Raw genomic sequence first — 22,644 nt, 5'->3', positions numbered from 1 at the left:
AAGTACTTGATACACCCTCTGCTCTGTAATCTAAAATGTTGTTTGGTATTCTATCAATGCTCCACGTAACGCCCTTTCCATGTTAAAATCATCTCTCTGTGATTGTTGTTTCTTGGTCATTGTTATCACTTTATTTTTGGTTTTGTCTTTTATAAATCTCCTACTTTAATTTCGAAGCTGGTTTGCAGAAATAATTTGTTAAGTAGTTTGCGATCCACTAATTATCTTAAGCTTCAGATTAATAAGTAAAGGAATATTTAAAGGTTATAGGATACAGCGCACGTGGTATTAAAGAAATACAAAAATCTTGCCAATTTACGATAAAACCTTCAATAATTATAGATTAAAAGCCTGTATAAAAAGCTCGTTAACGAATTTGTATGATGAGCATCGTTTTATTCTAATTAGACGACGCCACGGTGGCTCAGTGGTAAACTTAAGGGCTTATAACACTAAAATTTGGGCTTCGGTTCCCTGCAGTAAAAATGGGGCAGATAGCCTATTGCATAGCTTCTGACTTAAAACAAATAATTTCTAATTATCTTTGATATAAGTTGCATAAATAAAATAATAATTGTTTTATTGGTAATTTTAAACAAATATATTGAATGTGTTTTGGCAAAGAATAAGATAAATTTATAACTGTACGGCAAAAATTAGACACACATATATCACATGTAACATTATAATTTATTGACTCTTGAACATTCAAAACGTCATAATAGACAACCAACTTTTTCAGATTTGTATCACCAGAAGAGCTACCGTTAAAGTAGCAAAATAGTGCATTTACAAGCATGACAAGTCTGTCATTAAACTATTGCCTGGTCAGTTACGCAATTGCGAATAAATGATATTGTGATATATTGTCTTCGGTGCATACATGACTGGATAATAATTTAATGATAGAATTTCGACATTTGCCTATCACATGTATATATATATATATTCACTAATTATTACATTCTTTGCACATACCGCATAAGACATAATTAGTTTCGTGCAGATAGGATAAATTATAGTAATATTTTAATATGTTAAAACAAACCCTCCGGATGACGGTAGTGATAAGATCAGAATCAACCATAGGGAGTATTGAATAATTTATTTAGGGAAGTTTTAAGCCCAGTTAAATTATTTCGTCTGCGGATTACATGCACATAAATGACGTTTTCCTGGTCTTGTATCTACTATGCCCCCTTCCCCCGTGGCTAAGTGGTAAGTCAAGGGCTTATAACGGTAAAAACTTGGTTTCGATACTCATGTTGGGCATGGTAGAGATAACCCATTGTGTAGCTTTGTATTTAGTAACAAACAACGTATCAACTATATAATTAAAACTTGTTTTTCATCATGTTCGAAATATCTTAAATAGTAAAAAAGGTTGTATTTTATGTTGCTTAATAGAAACGGTTTCATATGTTTCTGTAGTGAAAGTCAGCTTGAGTACTAAGGGTGTATTTACGTACCAATATTATTTCATAAAAGACGTAAAAATATCTATATAATACTTATTATGATAAGAGTTCTGTTACACTTTGTCGAAATAAAGAAAATGAGTGTTGATGGTTAAGGTTTGTCTAAAATGGTTATTTTGGATAATTAAAAAATCTACATAACGCAAAAAAATACAACCATCGAAATTAGTTCACGTTTTTGAGTATGAAATGTATTATTAAAAATACTAAATAATCAGAAATTTTAATTCATGGAAAGCTTGTTTCTTAGTTTTTGAAAAATGTTTTCCTAAGGTTTGAAAATCTGTGGAAACTTCAGAACTGGGACAAGCTGAGTGGTACTTTTTATTAGATGAATTTTTATTTATTTAAGCGAAATCATTTTTCTTGGAAAAACAAAAGCGAACAAGAAAAATCACCACAATTTATCAATTTTGCCAGATGATTTAAAAAAGTAAAGACACAATGACCTTAATGAGTTTCCAAGCTATAACAGAGTTGTTGTTGTAGTAGCTGTTTTTTTAGCGCAAAGCTATCGCAAGGGCTATATGGGCTCTATCCAGCTCAGGGAATCGAGCACCGAATTGTAACGTTGTAAGTCCGTAAAACTACCGATGACACATCACAGAGACATGGCTGAACTGTGTTTTAACACGTGGACTGAAGTTCATAATAAAGTGTACAAAACTTATCCATACAAGTAAAGAATAACATATCATAGAGACATGGCTGAACTGTGTTTTAACACGGGGACTGAAGTTCATAATAGAGTGTACAAAAATTATCCATACAAGTAAAGAATAACATATCACAGAGACGTGGCTGAATTGTGTTTTAACACGGGACTGACTTTCGTAATAATGTGTAAAAAAGTTATCCATGCAAGTAAAGTATAATATATTTACTACTTTTTTCTAATAACAGATTGTGAATATCTGTTTGAAAAATGTTTAAAAATATTATACTGTTTACTTTTTGAAAACTTATCTCTAGAATTAGAGATGGGTCCAGACCCCCACCGGCTTTTTAAATACACTTTATTAAACTATTAATGCACCAAAATATTTATGAGTCCATGAGTTTGTTGCTTTAGAATACCGAATAGCATACAAGTCGCAAAAGATGTAAACAAATACCATCAATATTGCTACGAATTATGGGTGTGAACCCAAATGTATTGAATACCAGAAATTAATACTTTCGCTCATTATTTTGTCCAGTTCTTTACAATGAGTATTGTAACGTATTCTAACATTTCTTGATATGATGTCATATGTGGACCTCACCGGCAGTGAATGGTATAAAAACAAAGCAGTAATTTAAGGGTTCAAATGGGGTTACTTAATTATTTATTCTATTTGTTGTAAAACATTTTTATGGTATAAAGATTTTCAAAGAGAAATAAATACGGATAAGGCTTGATGGAAATTTTCAGATTAATTAATATCACCAGATGACGAAACTTAACTAATATCATCACATGACGAAACGTAACAAATAAAGCAGTGAAGTATCAATAGGTTTTTGTTTTCAACTTAGTAGCATGCCAAAGAGCAATCTTGTTTCCTGAACAATGTTGTACTCACGCACACTCCAAGCTTTTCCTCCTAACTGATCTCTTAGAACTCATTGGAACCTCAGCTAAATGGTTTACGAGCCAAAAAGACAATTCTTCTTTTCATTTCCTTCTTGATTGAATTACGCTGAACCTATTACGATCTTGTTTACGTCGCCAATATGTTATTCTATAGTGGCGATTGTCCTCAGACGAGAAACGTAACCTTAAGTAAAAGAAAATAGCATTTTTTGTTTAAACGAGACTCAGAGCTGAAATGTATAATATATATATATATATATATATTAAATGGCGATTAATTATTTATATAAGTATGTGAACGATTTTCAATGTTTATATATTACTATTAATAATACACCTGGAAATAAACATACTGACTTATCTGTTTACTTTTTGACTGCCCCCCAGTGACACAGCGGTATGTCTGCGGACTTATAACACTAGAATCCGGGTTTCGATACCAGTGGTGGGCAGAGCACAGATAGCCCATTGTGTAGTTTTGTGATTAATTACAAACAAACTTTTTGACTTTATTTTACGATTAATTTAATTTTATTGAACAGCAAACAATATAAAACATTGTAACATACACGTTCGACATATTTGCTTTAAAGAGCAGGCCTGCTTTTCAATACTGGCTGATGTTTGAGGCTGTAATAACTGGAGATGTGAGGAATTTCAGAAGTGTTCCTCTTATAGTAATATTCATTTTTTTAAACCGGAAGAATTTTATAGTAAAAACGAAATATTATGTTTTTGCCACGGAAAGGCCTGGCATGTGTTGATGATTAGAAACTCAAGTAGCAATCTAGGAGTAGTGGGATCGAAAACCCATCCTCGAAAATGCTCGCCCTTTCAGTCGTAGGGCATTATAATGTAAATCACATTATTTATTCATCAAGAATAATTTAAGAGTTGGCGGCAGGTGTTGCTCACTCGCTGGTATTATCTGATCTATCACTTAACAATTAGGGACAGCTAGCTCAGATAGCTTTTGAGTAGCTCTGAGTGAAATTCAACAAACAAACCATTCACATCAGTAAATATTTCAGTGGAGTAGAGTGTTCTTTAATACTATATGCATTATGTAATATTCTTAATTGAATTCCCCATCCCTGTGGCTCAGGAATAAGCATGATGGTTTATAACGCTAATGTTTGTTGATATATATCTCTGCGACGGGTACAACAAAGGTAACTTATTGTGTAGAATTCCGCTTATCAACAAATAATCAATATACTTAAGATACTAAATGCAGAAAAAATGTAATCTTTTAGCATTTTTACTTTTTTCAAAGTGCTATACAAAATTTAAAGTTCTATTAATTTAATTAATTAATATTTTGTGCGTAAATAAAGACATTCTGTACTATAAATTATATGGCTTGGCTTACATAATAATACAGTAATTGTACCACACGTATTTCAAGCACAATAACAACAGCACTATTTTTGTTGTTTTAATATTAATCACATGAATTTGGATCTGAAACTAAATAATCACCATTTCGAGACATTGTAACTATTGCCAAACACAACTATGCGTGATATATGCTTTAATCATTTAAAAATGAGTCGTAATATAATTTGCCAATTTAAAACTTTATAGGATTTAATTAATTCTATTATATTTTATCCCTCAGGAAATTTCAAATGTTTTTATATCTGTTTTTTTTTTAGTTTCACGTAAAACACTTTCAAGTTAAAAAAGGCTTTGATAAAGCAAATAAAGCAGAGTTTTATCTTTCCCATCTTCTCTATTTCCCTGGAGTGTTCTGAGAAATAAAATAATTATTCAGTTTTATTAAGAACGAATAAAACAGGAAAAAGTTTGTTGAAGTTTACTCTGAATATTTATAACTTCTTCCCTCATTATTCTGTGGGTAAGGCTGAATCTGATCTCTCTAGACCACATCCAAAGATAGATTTTAAAAATCTAGCGTAAGGAAAACATCTGCCATATTATTTGCACTTTTTCTCTTTTACACACAGAGTCTGAAGAGCCAGATTATGACAACGAACGTTTGGGTGGAGCAGGTAAGATTAAAAAAATATTTTTTTTAAAATTTTAAGGGAAATAGTTAAAAAAACACTGTTTAACTAAATTGAAATCACAAAAATTTCTTTATGTCTCTTAAAAGTTATAATTTGACCATCGAATTAGCGTTCAACTTAAGCTCGTCTTAGCAGTTTAGAAAAGTATTTAAATCTTGATCTACTAACCTATAAAATCCTGTATATAATAACACAGGTTTTTAGTGTGTGGAAAAGAAAACCCAACAACAACAGGGCTTGTGATGAATGAAACTTAAGTTAGACAACAGTATGAAGACTTCACTGAGCGTCTGGGCCTGGACGTGCCCTAGTAGTGAGGGCGACCGGATTGTGATTTTGAGAGTTCAAGCTCGCATCCCGTTGCCCTAAAAACTCTCTCGGCACTTTGAGGCCGTGAGTACGCTATAAGAGGAACTGTTTCATTAGACAAGAGTAGCTGAAGGATTAGTAGTGGGTGCTGTCGACTACCTCTACTCTAACAGTTCCAAAACAGGAACGGCTATGCGGAGATAGGCCATGCAGGGCCATAGCGATCGTGTAGTAGTTTCGTATGGTGTTTCTCCAAATTCTGTTGGAGGTGAATATCCGGGAGTAGGGCTGACGTTCTAGTTCGGACACCGGGTGAGCATGTTTCGGTGTGACGGGGATTACGAGTCGAGTGCTCTAACCACCAGGCCATGCAGGGCCATAGCGATCGTGTAACGAGAAGTAATCAAACAATTCATTGCGTGTCACTCATAACTAAACATAAAGGAAAGATTATTGACGACTTTAATTATCGTTCTTACTTGAAGACCAATGCAACATACTAGACGATATATTTTAATTAAAACAACTTATTAAGTCTTTAAATTCCTATTGCTTAGATCAAGCCTAACGGTAATAGAGCTGATAGTTTCAAGAAAACTTGATAGGAATACTTAACAACTGGAAGGATTGAACCTCAAACTCTTCAACGATTGGATGATAGTAAGCCCCCTTTAGATCCTGGTCAACAACGATGAAGAAGTTGACGTAAGGATGAGAAAGGGAATATTGCCAAATTATTATTTTTTCACAAACGAAACTTCCCGGTGAAAGACAACAGGTCCAATGTAGAAAGAAAAATTGGATTTTTCTAGCTTGACTGGTAGTAAAGTCCAGTTTATGTGAGTAACGTAAATATATAAGTGTTTTATTTGTTATCGATTTTTTTTTTTTTAGTTTTAGCGCAAAACTACACAATATGCTATCTGAGCTCTCTCCATCACGGGGAATCGAATCCCGGATTTTAGCATCGTAAGTCCGTTAAGTTACCACAGACTCATTTGGAGACATTTGTTACTGTACTATCTGATAGAGAATTATTAAACACAACACGTTTTTGGAAATTAGGATTGTAATTTTGCATTTTTTTTTTGTAAGAAAATACATTATGGAATTGGAATTTTAAAACTGACGATACTGTGAATATAAAAAGAATATCGGACATTTTAAAACTGTTCTTCAAGAACTGTTCCAGTACTTGTTTAATACAGGTAACAAAACAAAATAAAATACGTTGAGCTACTCTAACACCATAACTATACATATACATAAATGTCGGATTGTTTGATGCATAATAGTTTTAAAAACAATTTATACTGATCCAGACACAGTCAGAGGAAATATCATTATTATATTTTGCTAAATGACGATTTTTTAGAGCTACAGGAGAGCATTTTAGAGACTTTGAAGCTTCAATGCGTGGCTTATCACTCTGAAAACATACTAAATACATCCACTTAGTTACCAAAACGACTGTTAGCATCCATAAAGTATTTACACCATTGAAAAAACAGCGACTTTCCTTATTTTTGTGATAAGAAAATGAAATAAAAAATAATTTGATGTTTCAACGCTTTACATAAAAGAACAAACGCTCATTCACTTCGACTGAATCATTGATTTTTTCGCGATTTATTAATTTGAGTTGAAACCTTTCAGATGAATATATCTCGAATGCAAATTATTACATGTATATATATATATGTATTTATTCAGTACTATTTTGTTTTGAATTTCGCGCAAAGCTACACGAGGGCTATCTGTGCTAGCCGTCCCTAATTTAGTAGTGAAAGACTAGAGGGGAGGCAGATAGTCATCACCACCCACCACCAACGAATAGTGGGATTGACCGTCATATTATAATGCTCTCATGGCTGAAAAGGGGACGGGGATTCGAACCCGCGCTCTTCAGATTGCCAGCCGAGCGGCCTAACCACCTGGCCATGCCAGGTCTCAGTACTATTTTGTTTTGGGAATTTCTTAATTGAACTATTGCAAACAAGCTGACAACATTTTCTTTCAATGAATAGACGACACGAAGTTCTGACTAATGAAAGTTAATATACTAATTGTTAAACGCAACTGTAAACTCTAATTACATTAGAAACCAGTCCTCATAGTAATAATTTATGATATAATGATATGACTCTCGAAATCAGTCATTTGAGGTTGCAGTGACATGAGAGAACGTTTCTGCTCTAAATAATCTGCCAACAACAAGGACGAGAGACTGAATGTGGTTATAAAAGTATGAAATAATTAATGAAATTCTATTAGCATCTTTTTAAACATCATTACGAATTAATTTTATTTTACATTTTTACTCACTACTGTAGTTTCAAAAGCAAGGATTTGTGCACTGGATAGAAAAATACAAAAAAAAATTATATGAGTGTAGATGAACAAACTCTAAATGTGGCAATTATTTTATAAATGTCAAAGTTAATTACTGGTTCAAGGTTTTATTTCGTTGATAAATAATGTGATGCAGACAAACAATACAACTGAAAAAAAAGATTAGGGTGTCATAATTTAAATAGAAACTAAAGATTTGGTTATCATTAAACGAAATGAAAGAATTGTTACTGCATAGATGTACAGCACAAATTGCAATTTTAAGAGTCCCTTATATGACGTCATTTTAGTGTCTACTGACTGAGTGACACATGGAGCGAGTGATTAAAACAGGTGACCCCTTCAGGCGGCCTTCAGTCCCCTTTGTAAGGAAGTGAATTTTCAAGTATCATCATTGACAAGTGTGTAAGAAAAGAGCTTAATAATGCCAGTAATCCTAGGCCTAGCATGGCCAGGTGGTTAGGGCGCTTGACTCGCAATCTGTGGGTCGCGGTTTCGAATCCCCGTCACACCAAACATGCTAGCCCTTTCAGCCGTGGGGGCATTATAATGTGACGGTCAATCCCACTATTCGTTGGTAAAAGAGTAGCCCAAGAGTTGGCGATGGGTGGTGATGACTAACTGCCTTCCCTCTAGTCTTACACTGCTAGATTAGGGACGGCTAGCGTAGATAGCCCTCGTGTAGCTCTACGCGAAATTCAAAACAAAGAAATAAACAAACCAGTAATCCTCAACACATACGGTTTAAATATCCAAAGAAATACTGGTAAACATTTTATCATACTGTAAAATAATTAAGTTGAGACTAATTGGCATACGTATCATAAGTTTAATTAAAATATATTTTTAAACCAGTAATTAAAATTATGAACTGATATGAATTCCAAAGCTTAGTACCAAAAGTGTAGTTTGGTTAACTTTAAAGGGTGGGATGTTCTCTTCAGGTGTACAAAAAACACCTATTCGGTTGAAATATGAGGATATCACCAGTACAATCAGAGTGAAAAATACGTGACCTCTGTCCATACGGAGGTCAAAACATCTGATCTTCATGCACACGGGACACAATAAAGTTTTAGAAAATCATGTGACCTTATAATTACAAGAGAAAATTCTCAGTAACCACGGCAATTGAAATCTTTTTAGGCAGAATTGCAGTAAATTAACCAATGAAACCTTTTTTCCCCTCTTTTTATTAGCTTGTGCGTCAGCAATATCAAGCGTGGGGCGGGCATATACCCGATTCAATTTTGTTACTCAGGACCTATACCAACCTACCCTCAAATCGAAATTCTTTTAGGCAGGATTAGAATAAATTAACCTATAAGACGTTGGGCGTGGTTAAATACATCAAATGAAATGGTTTGACCTCCTGAGTCTAAAACTGGAATCATATCTCAAGAGATGACGGAGCTATGAGCTAAAAGTTTGTAATTGAAATACTTAGAGCCATTCTATGAGCTACTATACCGCGGCTAAAAAATGGGTTTTGTTTATCATTGCTTATGATTTTAGATATAAGGATAATCATATAATCATAAATGAAAAATTATGTGACATATAATAAAAAATACAGTTTTAAACTTCATTGAATTTTTGGAAAAACACTCGTGATTGTAACTCTAACAACGTTCTTAGATATAGATTACTACTCTTAGCCTAGCCCTCCAGGTTTCTTGAAAATAACAGTTGACACGTATTCTTTACACAAGTTTTTTGTGAGCTCTTGAGCTTCTCTGCTAAGTCACAAGAAGAAGAGGTATAATGGAAAGATTACACTCGTATGTTCAGAGCACACTCACATGTTCAGAGTACAATCGCATGTTTTACCTATGCTTAGTTACAAGAGTAACAATAACGGGAAGACAACGCTCATGTGTTTTACCCAGCTATATTATTTTGTTAGGAATGGAAGGATTACAAGTTGCGTTGGGACCCTGAAGAATACGGAGGCGTCTCTAAACTTCACGTGCCAGCGGAGCAGATATGGCTGCCAGACATAGTCTTGTATAACAAGTGAGTATTTTCTGTCTTTAAAGATAAGAGCATTTTTTAAGTTACATGTAAAAAAACAACAAAAACGAATGAACATTTAAGGATAATTAAAATCAAATTTATTTATTAAAATTATTATTATTTATTTATTATCATTTTCATTTTCCTTATAAAATGAAGTATCTATATTATTTATTTCATGACTAATGTAGTGCTGACGGCAATTACGAAGTGACCATCATGACCAAAGCTGTCCTGCATTCCGACGGTTTGGTCATTTGGCGACCACCAGCAATCTACAAGAGCTCGTGCGAGATGAACGTTCAGTATTTCCCCTTTGACGAACAAACTTGCTTTATGAAATTTGGTTCCTGGACGTATGATGGCTACACGGTAAGTAAAACTTGGACATTTGTTGGTTCCTGGACGTATGATGGCTACACGGTAAATAAAACTTGGGCATTCAATAACTGATCAGTGAGGCTTGATACACTGCTACGTGGTACGTGGAAGAATTCGTCTGATTAGAAACAAATATACAGATTTTTGATGGACAAGTAACACATCTGTAGATGATATAATATGAAGAAGTCCTAATTATTCATTAAGTTTTGACGATCTGAGAGAAATATTCCTTGAAATCACAAGAGGTAACAGGTAATTTCAATGATTTGATGTGACGTATTCAAAGCATTTTTGTGAACTATCAAGGTGTGTACAACAAATATTTGTGAACTGGCAACTGGTATATACCAGGTATTTATTAAATGGTGAGAAGTATACACTAAAGTATAATGAACTAAGAAAAGGTTACATTAAAAATTTGATAAACTGATATAAGTGTAAAATAGCATGATGAAATGTGAAGTGGTTAAATAGAAAGTTTTGTGTATTGAAAAGGAAGAACAACACAACTTACTACTAGGCATAGTTTAAATGCCTATACCTTTATAGGTATTATACTTTTGTTGCACTTACTAAATGATTAAATGACAACCACAGTGTGAGTTATCAAAACGTGACGTGACCTGGCGGTTAGGACGTTCATTCTGCTACCTGTAAGTCACGGGATGAAAACCTGGAGCCGAACATGCTCGCCCTATCAGCCGTGGGAATGTTATAAGTTAACGGTCAATCTCACCTTTTGTTGGTAAAGAGGAGCCTAAAAGTTTGACGGTGGGTGCTGTTGGCCGATTTCCTTCCCTATGGTCAGCAGTTCTAAATTAGGAATGGCGGAAGATATATTTTAAAATAGTAAATTTGCCATAAAAACAAACAAACAAGCAAGATGCGATGGTACTCTTGTGCAGTTAATTTTCACATCGTAAATGGGCGTCTTTCCAGTAGTTTTTGCATTTTTCTCTAGTTTCTTCATTGTCTCCATATTTATTTCCAACGATGTAAATTTAACAGTTTGATGCCCTTGATAAGAAGTTGCGATAAATGTGATGGTCTAATAGCAATTATTCATTAAGTTCTTGCTGACTTATAATGATATATTTTTATTTCATAAGCATGCTATTTCTCAAAAGTATCTTTTCTACTATATTTAATAGAATCAAACGTAATACTATAGATATTACTAACTATATGTATATTAAAAAAATAACGTCTAAAGTAACCATTATTATCGCTCGAGAACTAAGTATTAATATCTCGAATATAGTTTAATAAATTACCTAATGTTTTTTTCTGAAGAATGGGAATGAAAACATTGTAATAACCTGGTTTGATTATTACCAATTCCCAAAGATTGTGTATAGTGTTGTATTCGAAGCTAAATACGCCAGTTGTTCAATGAAAAGTGATTTAAAAAGATTTTCAGACTTGGTTTATATTTCATACCAATGCTTGAACGAATGTAACATATATTTAGTTTTTATTACAACATATCTAGATTAAGGTGAATGTAAGTTTTTAAATTATACAGACAGTTGAACGCTAAATATTGCGGAGTTCTTTATTTCAGGATTCTGAAAGGAGGTGCACATTTTTTAATTTATTATTCATCGAATACTTTGTGAGTTAGGTTGACCTGAAACATAAGCACCAATCAGAAGATACCGAAGAAATTGCCATTGGAATTGACTTGAGTGATTTTTACTTAAGTGTCGAATGGGACATCATGGCCGTGCCTGCGAGACGCAAGGAGAAGTTTTACAGCTGTTGCGACGAACCGTATCCTGATATCACCTTTAATATCACTTTACGACGGAAAACTCTTTTCTATACTGTCAATCTCATTATTCCTTGTGTGGCAATCTCGTTTCTGTCAGTTGTAGTGTTTTACTTACCCTCAGAAAGCGGAGAGAAAGTGTCATTAAGTATCTCGATTGTACTCTCGTTAGGCGTGTTCTTCCTGTTACTCTCGGAAATCATCCCCCCGACCTCCCTGACGGTTCCCTTGCTTGGAAAATATCTCCTTTTTACTATGATATTGGTGTCATTTTCTGTGTTTGTCACAATAGCTGTTCTGAACGTCAATTTCCGGTCACCATCCACCCACCACATGGCACCTTGGGTCCGTACGGTCTTCCTAGAAATCTTGCCCAAGATCTTGAGAATGAAGAGACCTCAAGAAAGCGAAGAAGAAACACAACCCGATGTAAAGCTTGAAGGCAGAAGTTTTGACGGTGTTGAGATGAGGCATCCTGGACCTGCTGATAAACCAGGATTTTTAGAATACGAGTGTTCCTTCCATGGGACAAGCTACACAGTGGCTGGTGTCGGGGATGACGTGGATCCTGATGTTAGTCCTTCTGCTCTTCAGGAGAGGAAACTGTGTCCTGAATTGGAAAGAGCTGTCTTAAACGTGCGTTTTATTGCTCAACATATGGAAAACCGGGATAGTTATTCGGAGGTAAGATCAATCATCCGATCAGTCTCAGACAAGTAAGGTAAATACATTGTTTCTGGTGATTTATAGACTGTCCACTGAGACACGCGTTACTGTTTTATTATATTCTAAGATTCGCCATTTGTTATATTGTTATACGATTAAAATTTTCGGCAAGATATTTACTTGTTCAATCCACAAAGAAGAAAGATTAAAGATGAAACCTATAATATCTCTGTTCACTTGCATTTTATAGGTAATGATCTAATAAAAGCCCTTAAAAATAGAAATAAAAATAAGTTATATAACAACAGCTAAGTTCAATTGAGCAAGTTGAAGAATATTAAAACACACCGATATATCTTTTATCAATCAATATTTCGTTCTTAATACTGTTTGTTCAGAGAAACTTTTCTATGTTCTTAGATTGAAGGAGACTGGCAGTTTGTTGCAATGGTCTTAGATCGCCTATTCCTTTGGATATTTACACTGGCCTGTGCTATTGGGTCGGCATGCATCATTTTAGAGGCGCCATCTCTCTATGACGACCAACAGCCGATCGACGTGGTTCTTTCCAAGATGGCACCATCTCGTCTGCATCATCTCAAAGACTAATACTTTCTCATTTTAAAGTAATTTTTTTTATTTATGGAAGTGAAATACCACGAGGGTTATTTTCTTTAATTTTGGATAATGTTAACTTGAAGCATTAATGCTCAGTTAGCAGTTGTTTTTGATAATTATAAAAGCAGGATTTGAATGTGTACAATCACAGATTTGATTTATTGTTAAAGTCAGTTAGAGAATTAACTTTCCGGTGAGTTGACAAATTATTATATTCAGTAACAACATCTTTACAGTGAGCCGAACAATTTTTCCCTTTAATTCCAACTATTGTTGTATGAAACATTAAATACCTGAAATGTTCAAAGCAAATGATCGATGTAATATGCCTATAAAAATGGTTTAAAAAAATGTATTACATTTGTATGTGTGTATTTATCTGTTAGTCTTCAATGGGTTGAGTAACTTGATTGTGGTAAATAGGAGAACGGATTTTTTGTGTGTTGTGTTGTTTATTCCATAAAATCTCTGATAGCGCAAGAGATAGATTAACGGTAAGTTTACGAACATACAATACTAAAATCCGGGGTTCAATTCTTGTGGTGTAAAGAGCGCTGACAGCCTACTGTGTTGCTTTGCGCTAAAAAAAAACAGCGTAAGACGACGAGACAAATCGCACTGGATTATGTTAGGTTTGCATGAAGAAGTGTTTAGTATTTATTGAACTGCAAGAAATCCATCATGAAACGGTAAAATCCGTCACACGTGCCAGTCCTTTCTCATAAAAGATTTACTGGGACCCTGGGCTACCATGATACGTCTGTTCGACATATGTTGAATGAACTGCATATGGCTCGTGGAATGTCTTTCAATGTAACGGATGCTGTATACGAAGCTATTTTGATTATGGGCACTTTTGACTTATAGATATATATACACTAATACTCACATGAAAGCCTATTGCAGTACCATTAACTTCACAAAAATACCAAGTTGAGAAATGCGGGTTTTTATGTGTGTAAATAAACCGGCTTGTCATAAATAAACTATGAAAGCGAAGTATTAAACATAAATGTATGTAATGGATGCTACAATTGTATATGAAAGAACCGATTCCAACATTTTAATTTCTAAGTACATTAACGGAGAAGCCATTTGAAATAGAATTTTCATATTTTCCAATGAAACTGGTTTAAATACGATGACAGCGTAAACAATTGTACAATATTAGAAATATTCTTGTAAAAAATTGTACAAGATTACAAATATTATTGTAAACAATTGTACAAGATTACAAATATTTGCACTACCGGCACTTGTGTTTAATTTTTAAAATTATAATAAATAATTAAAAACAACGTTTTATATTTACACAATAAAAACTTTATTGAAGCCGTACTTTATTAAAAACGTTGTTTTTAATTATTTATTATAATTTAAAAAATTACAAATATTCTTGTAAACAATTGTACAATATTACAAATATTCTTGTAAATAATTGTACAATATTATTTATACCGTTAAAAGTTACGAACAAAACGAATTTCGCTAATATCGTAAATATTACTCTAACATTAGAAAATAATAATTCGATTTGGTTATTTAGATCTTCAACTTTATTTCTTGAGAAACTTTCATTTTCTGTCAGGATTCCAAAAAGTAATTTTTTTGGAAATCCACTCAAGTTCTAATTAATTAACCTATCAGATGTTTGATGTTTTACCTTAGTTGAGAGGACAAAATAAGAAAATTTCTTTAGTTAAATGTGAGGAAACCGTGCCAGTTCATTACGGATTTTCAAACTAACGATGGAAACCTGGCATGGTAACTGACTAACTGTAAGGAACGTTGAAAACAGAATGATGCTCTGTCGGGTGCCATATTTCATCATATTCGATAACAGTTAAGAACTTTCTAGCTTTACCAACCTTGCATGTTTATCATCTTTAAAAAACGAATTTGAAACCAATACATAAATTAAAACTGAGACAAGTACACTTACGTTTAATACTATTGCTTTGATTTTACCATTTGCATTCAGAAACATAGATGCTTATGTAATTTAACAAATAAACTCCAGGGGAAACGTAAACTAGAGACTTTTAACAAAGATCGTCATTCAAAGAACCAAAGGTCTAGTATAAATGTTTATTTAAGTCAAGAGCCAATTAGTTTCCACAATCACTCAGCTATGAATTTAGTTTAGCGGGCATCTTATACGCATCTAGAACGATAAAGGAAGTAAATTTTGAGATATTTATACTTGTTATTAAATAAACCTCGCAGAAGTCTGGCCACTTTCAATAAGTCTTACGTTACTCTGTACGTCAGTTGGTCATGGCTTTACATTGATGGCGTCAATTCATTCAAAATAATAGAATAAAACTAAGATTAACATGAAAATGTTTACAGGAATTTAATAGGATCGTGATTACAGTGTAATCTGGGCTCAAACATCTTGCCCAATTAGGATATTGGACACATCATATTTGAATTAGATTCGATAAAAGAAACAACATTTAGAAATATACTATAGAAATATTTCATTCAAATTTAACAATTAGTAAAGTATTTTGTAATTACGTGTTTTACAATTTTACCTTAATCTGTTGGAGTCATTTTGCCAGTCTGTTTAATTATAAGTCAACAGGTTGTGCATACATACTTTAGTATCCCTTCAAAGCAAATTCCAATATCGTAAACCCCCCAAAAAAGAAAGAATAATATTAAATAAATCATTCATATTTAAGCACTACATAACGATAAATAAATAATTAAAACTTTATATCTTTTATATAATTAATGCTTAAAACCGTCAGTACTTAGTGAAACTCCATGACTACAGAATTGAGGAAAACGAAGAGAGTTTTACGTTTCACAAATATTTCATTTATTACCACCTTGGTTTCGATATTTACACATGAATACGTTATAGAGATAATCTAAGCTTGTTATCCTAGAAAGTAATGAAATTACACATTAGAAAGTCAAATATTTGAAGTTATTTTATATTTGGCTTAAATGCTTATTGAGACACTTCTTAAAATTACAAATAAAAGTTGATTACTGTATAGATATTACAGTTAAAAGATATACATTTTGTAAACAGAAAATAATTGGAATTTTAGGCAGAGTTTATCTTAAGACAGAATTAACTGGTATAGAGGCCCGTAAGTAGTTGTGTACAAGTCTGTGAAGATTACTATTTTATTAGAATAAATATATTTGTTTTAGTAAAGCATATTACTCTTAGTAAGTATGTCACTTATATAAATGACATATCTTATTGTATATAAGTAACAAAATTTGCGATTTTCTCCTAGTCAATAAGACAATAAGGCCTCAGTATGATTTTTCCCTTTGTATCTTTTTCAACCTGAATTTTCATATCGAAACTTGTAACTGGTATTTGTCTCGTAAAGATGGCTATTATAACAAACAAATAAGAATTTATATTAAGTTTGCAATATGAGCTGGCTGGGACGTTACAATACTTCTAAAGAACATTAAAATATCTTTATCAACTAATCAAACACTGGTCTCTGCGAAAGTAAAAAAAAATTCGGTTCAGCTTTGATTATTGTAATTCCATCAAATATTGTAGGTAGCAGCTTATAAATAACACAGTTTATACAAATTTCTTTAAATACACTTCTCTGAAATTATGTGAAACAAGTTACGAATGAAATGTTAAAGTTCTTATAACTGGTTATAGGATTCGTTATATTTGGCTTGACCTAAAAAAACAGATTTTTTGTGTGTAAAAGTTATTCTCTCTTCCCAAGCTTTGTTTTAATTAAAACAGCAATAACATTAAATCTAAAATACCATACAAATAGCCTAATATAAATAAATATCTCGATAGTATATTATGTTAGACCTAAAGAAACACGAATTAATCAAAGCTAGAAATATTTATAAATTTATCTTCATGACACATTTGTATCCAAAATGAAAAATATCTGTGAATTTATTCTGTTGACACACTTATGTCATAGTTGAAATCATCCATGAATTTATTGAATATTTTCCCGTAGAATCTATCTGTCTTCAAAACCAGACAGACGTCAGGAACAGTCTATTGAAAACTATTTAACACGTAAACACACTGACAAAGGCTTTCTTTGAATTTATGAATTTACTTTGAAGACATTCTGGCATCTTAGCTAAAAGTATCCATGAATTTAATTTGAAGACATTCTCGTATCATAGCTAAAAATATTTACGAATTTACTTTGAAGACATTCTGGCATCATAGCTAAAAGTATCCATGAATTTACTTTGAAGACATTCTGGTATCATAGCTAAAAATATTTACGAATTTACTTTGAAGACATTCTGGTATCATAGCTAAAAATATCCATGAATTTACTTTGAAGATATCCTGGTATCATAGCTTAAAATATCCATAAATTTACTTTGAAGGCATTCTGGTATAATAGCTTAAAATATCCATAAATTTACTTTGAAGGCATTCTGGTATCATAGTTTAAAATATCCTTAAATTTATTTTGAAGACATTCTGGTATCATAGCTAAAAATATTCATGATCTTACTTCGTTGATATCCTTGTATTATAGCTAAAATATTCGTAAAATATTTGGATGATATCTTTGCATATAGTTAAAATATCCTTAAATTAACTTCGATAACACCCTTGCTTAAAAGCGAAACAATATCCATTAATTTATTTTGATGATACACTTCCATCATAGCTAAAAATATCCACAAATTTACCATGATAACACCCTTGCTTAAAAGCGAAAAATTATTCATTAATTTGTTTTGATGATGCCCCCTGTCTTAAAGCTAAAAATATATTTGAACGTACTTTGATGACACTCTCATATCAAAGATAAAAATATCAATGATTTTACTTTGAGAATACTCCTACATTATAAAGTTTTAATAGCCAAGAAATAAAGTCCTTTGGTGTTTACTTCTTGTCTTCGTCAAGGTTTTTCCATTCTAACGAAAATGTTAAATAACATTAGAACCAAAGAGAAACCAATTATTCATAACTTAACACTGTTGTTGTAGCACTAACGATGTGCAGAAGATAAATACATCTTACTGGTATTTCCAAGGTGATCAAATGACTAATTTCATTATCATTGCAGGTTAGTTTACAGTAACTTGATATGTTTGATGAATATTTAACTTTCTCTTGACCATATAATTCTGACAGTGATTATTTTTTCCAGATATGTTATTTTAATAAATAAGTCCCTACTTTTTAAGCACATTAAGTCATAGAGTACAATCGAATTTACCATTGTTGGAGAAGTGAAAATTTCAATTGGCCGAAATTTGAAACCAAGATTTCGTTGATTGAACGGATCGTTTAGGGAACAAAGCAACTTAATCCCGAGTTTCTTAACATTCAGTTTTCAATTCATTGGTTATTGAGATTTTAAAGCTCATTTTTTTAGTCTGACCAACATTCAAGTTATAAAAGTTTTTACCAGTATTTGGTTGCATATAAGTTTTTATTTCACCGAGATGTCCCAAACTATTGTAATGCAAACTAAACCACAGTTAATTGAATAGGAAGTGAGGAGAAGAGCATTAATTAATTTTACTTATACAAAAATAGTTTTGAAATAACAAACTTCATAACGAAGTTATGATTAAAAAAATATTCAGAAGTACGAAACAATGGCTGTTGTCACGTAGATGATACGCTACAAAGCTGCCCTGGAGAGATTTATATAACGTTGTTTGTGAATATGGAACTGGTATGTATTAATGACCTTCGTACAATTACTTAACATCTAGATGCTACTCAGAAAATACAAGATTAAATATGATAGAATAGTCAACTGTGATTAATTCAGAGAACTAGTTCAAATATGACGTTTATATTTAAAATCGTCACTTTTAACGTAGAAGTTTAAACATTTTATGACAAATATTTAGGAGTCACAGCTAAACAGTGGGATCAACGAAGTTATTAGAATCGATAAAACCTCTAAAAATATTCATAGAATACTCTAATTATTATTTCTATTCATTTATAAATTAGTTCAATTATATTTTAATATTTTATAGTTGTTTCATTGCTTGGCCACGTTTTTATCACAACCAACTCCACTGTTCTCTTCAAGAAGTACATTGATACTGGAATATTATTTATTGTATTTAATTGAAATAGACAAGATTACTGTCATTTTGAAGGAACTTAAATAAACAACGTATATTTAAAAAACCTATAAAAAGTGTTTAATATAGTATGATAGAATAATAGAACATTAGTGTAGTATGAAGGTTATAAATCACACAAACGCAATATTTGCAATAAGTTTTAAAGTGTTTACTGTGATGGTAGGCCGGTAGTAAGGCGATTTGTAATAATAACTTATAAATTTGTATATATATGTAGATATTGTGTGCATAGTGTCTTTATATACGTATATCTGTAAAAGCAAAAAGTTAACAGACTACTTGTTGAATACTTAGAATACCAATCCAGTCAGCAATATAGCTCTAAATTTACTAAGAATAAACCTAAATTTAGAAATAAATAAATAAAATTAACCACAAAAAATATGGCTATGTTTCATATAACATAGATTCACGTGACAAACTATCTATAAAGTAAAACCCTCGTCGAAACCAATTAGCTAAAAACATAAAAATATAGTTCTTATTTTTACTTTGTGACTTAAGTAAAAAAAATAGACAAATAGTGTATTTACATCCAGCTCAATAAAAGAAAGATTGGAATCTATAGATTTTACTTCCTTTGTATTTTACATTTGGCTTGTTACAGATGCCATATTTGGCGTCATAATTTTCAAAATAAATATTTTAATGGTAGATTCAATGTCAGTGAATAATTATTACCCATTGAAACAAAGTGAAACCTGGTCAACTCATTTCTTAAATAAAAACTCCTAGCTTATTAAAATATAACGAATAATAAAAATCCAAAACTAAGTAGGAACCTAAAAAAAGAAACAAACAAGCGAATATACACAACTGCACAGTGAACGTAAAATGTATTTTAAATATTTATAAAGACGAGGCGGGTTGATTTATAATGAGGTGTACAACGAACCGAATGACTTTTTTTTTTTTCATTTTGCATATTTGAAAGTCGTATCCTTTTAATTTTTGCTTATTTTTAAGGGCTTCCCTTTTTTTTTTCTTCTATTTATATCCCCATTGGAATATTGAGTTAATCCAAATATTGTTTGTATTTTACAGAAAGTTTAATAATTATTTGAACAGAATGAGACCGTTCAGTTAAGCAAGGATTAACTTTCCCATCCTGTACGCCCCCCAGTGGCACAGCGGTATGTCTGCGGACTTACAACGCTACAATCAGGGTTTCGATACCCGTGGTGGGCAGATCACAGATAGCCCATTGTGTAGCTTTGTGTTTAATTACAAACAAAGAAACAAACCATCCTGTACTGGAATTGATATATTAAAATAACGATATTCCACATCCTATTGCCATTGGAGCCACTTTTTCCATCGTCAATCGTTTATAATCTGATATCATTGTTACAAGGTACTGCGTGGCCAACCTTGGATAAAACACACTGATAGACTTTTTGCAGACTCTTCACTGCAGGTGAACGTCGTCGGTCTTACAAGACTAAATTAGATCAGATCAAAGGCATAAGAGATCATTGGATCTCCACCAGGGACTTGATAGATGTGTAGTCGATTGATGTGATTCCAGGTTCTTTGGACATCTTTCTAATGAAAATAGTTATTGGGTTCGTTTGTTTGTTTGTTATGAATTTCGCGCAAAGCTACACGAGGGCTATCTGCGCTAGCCGTCCCTAATTTAGCAGTGTTAGACTAGAGGAAAGGCAGTTAGTCATCACTACCTACCGCCAACTCTTGGGCTACTCTTTTACCAACGGATAGTGGGATTGACCGTCACATTATAACGCCGCCACGGCTGAAAGGACGAGCATATTTGTTAGGACGGGGATTCGAACCCGCGACCCACAGATTGCGAGGATTACCTGGAAAAATGTGAATATCCATATCTCAAGTGTAACAGGGTAAAGAAATATAACAGATATTAAAAACTTGTAAGATAATGTATGATTTTAAATGTGATTAACATTCAAAAGGATAAGAAATTAAAAAAATAATAATAAAGCAGTGCATTTATGATGAAATAGTAAATATATTTTGTATTAATCTAATAATGTTCTTAAAGAAAAAAAATTGCGAGAATTTGTCAATTTCAAATTTTCTTAACGATTTCATGAGAAATTTGGAGCTTCATTGGGCTCTAGTTCTTAGCCATAATACTTCAATTGGCGTAAGAGGGCGTTGCTCCAGATTGTCTAAGCTAAACGCAACTGTCCATGCTCTTCTCTTCCATGGAGGACAACGAAGTGTCGTGTCCTTTAATAATCTCACAATACAAATATTCTTCTTCGTCAGAAATCTACCATTGTAGCATTGCACTGTCGAATTGGTCGAGAACTCGCGTTGAATCAAATGTATAGTTGAAAAATATGTTGCTCGTGGCACCACCATTAAAATAAACAAATCATTCATATAAAGGGTGATTAATTCTTTGTATTTTTCCAGACTTTGAGTAAAGATGTTCTTCAATATAATAAATCAGGTAAAATTCTTTCATCTGAATCACTTTAGAACATCTTGTGAAAAATAATTAGATAGAAATAACAAGCAAAGCAAAATTAAAAAAAAGTATGTACTTTTCTATTTTACTTTCAAATTACCCTAAATATCATAAAAATATTATTTCATTGGAATGAATTTAGAAATCCTATGAAAATAAGATACTTAGATGAAACAAAAAACGAAAGGGGGCAAAGCAGCAATTATTTGTGTACTTATATTTTTAAAATTAAGAGTTTTCATCTTCTGAAGCAAATCTGTAATAACTACATCTCAGAGTAACAGGGTAGAAAATATAACAGATTGAAAAACTTGTAGGATATGTATTATTTCATGTTTGATTATCATTCAATAGGGAATTAAAAAGAAAAGAATAAGAAACTAAAAATAATAAAGTGGTACATTTATGATGAAATAAGAAATGCATTTGGTATTAACCTAATGATGTTCTTACAAAAATATTCTGTTTTAACGTTTCACTCACTCTTAGGAGCAAATTATAGAGATTATAGATCACTTCTCGAGATTATAGGATACTTGTTCAATTTGCCATCTTTAGAGGGTTCTTGAAATGAATGTAAAACTTGATTAAAACTCTCTGTCTCTTTCTTTTTTTTTTAATTTTGTAATTGAAATTTATTAGATGAATTTACATATTTACTTCATTTGTCCGTTTTTGTTTACACAAAACAAATTCACAGCCAACCAGTAAGGAATAGACCAAGAACAATTGTTTGGAAATTTTATTTGAGAGAAAATGTTTGAAGGATATATTTTTTAATTCTGATATACATTAGTAATTGTGAAAATACTTAGTCCAATCTATGCGAGACGTTTCCCATTACAAACAGTTTCTTCGTATGTACGGTTTCCTCGTTCTAC

The 22,644-nt window shown here is 32.3% G+C and overlaps 1 protein-coding gene across 3 annotated transcripts in view; it reads left to right on the top strand.

Moving 5' to 3' along the window:
- The window catches only part of LOC106478041 (acetylcholine receptor subunit alpha-like 1), a 146,444-nt gene extending 132,886 nt beyond the window's left edge, over positions 1–13,558 (top strand). For all 3 annotated transcript variants that reach the window (XM_022381563.1, XM_022381564.1, XM_013938551.2), the window contains 5 exons: positions 5,025–5,069; positions 9,655–9,764; positions 9,956–10,136; positions 11,773–12,603; positions 13,006–13,558. In XM_022381563.1, the coding sequence (XP_022237271.1) occupies positions 5,043–5,069; positions 9,655–9,764; positions 9,956–10,136; positions 11,773–12,603; positions 13,006–13,194 (1,338 nt within the window). In that variant the 5' untranslated portion in view covers positions 5,025–5,042 and the 3' untranslated portion in view covers positions 13,195–13,558. The remainder of the gene's footprint in view (positions 1–5,024; positions 5,070–9,654; positions 9,765–9,955; positions 10,137–11,772; positions 12,604–13,005) is intronic.
- Positions 13,559–22,644: the final 9,086 nt, after the last annotated feature.

The sequence above is a fragment of the Limulus polyphemus genome, unplaced genomic scaffold (genome assembly GCF_000517525.1).
Source record: "Limulus polyphemus unplaced genomic scaffold, Limulus_polyphemus-2.1.2 Scaffold175, whole genome shotgun sequence".
In the NCBI taxonomy this organism is placed as follows: Eukaryota; Metazoa; Arthropoda; class Merostomata; order Xiphosura; family Limulidae; genus Limulus; species Limulus polyphemus.
Note: the sequence above shows the minus strand (reverse complement) of the source record. Positions and strands in the feature narration are given on the sequence as shown.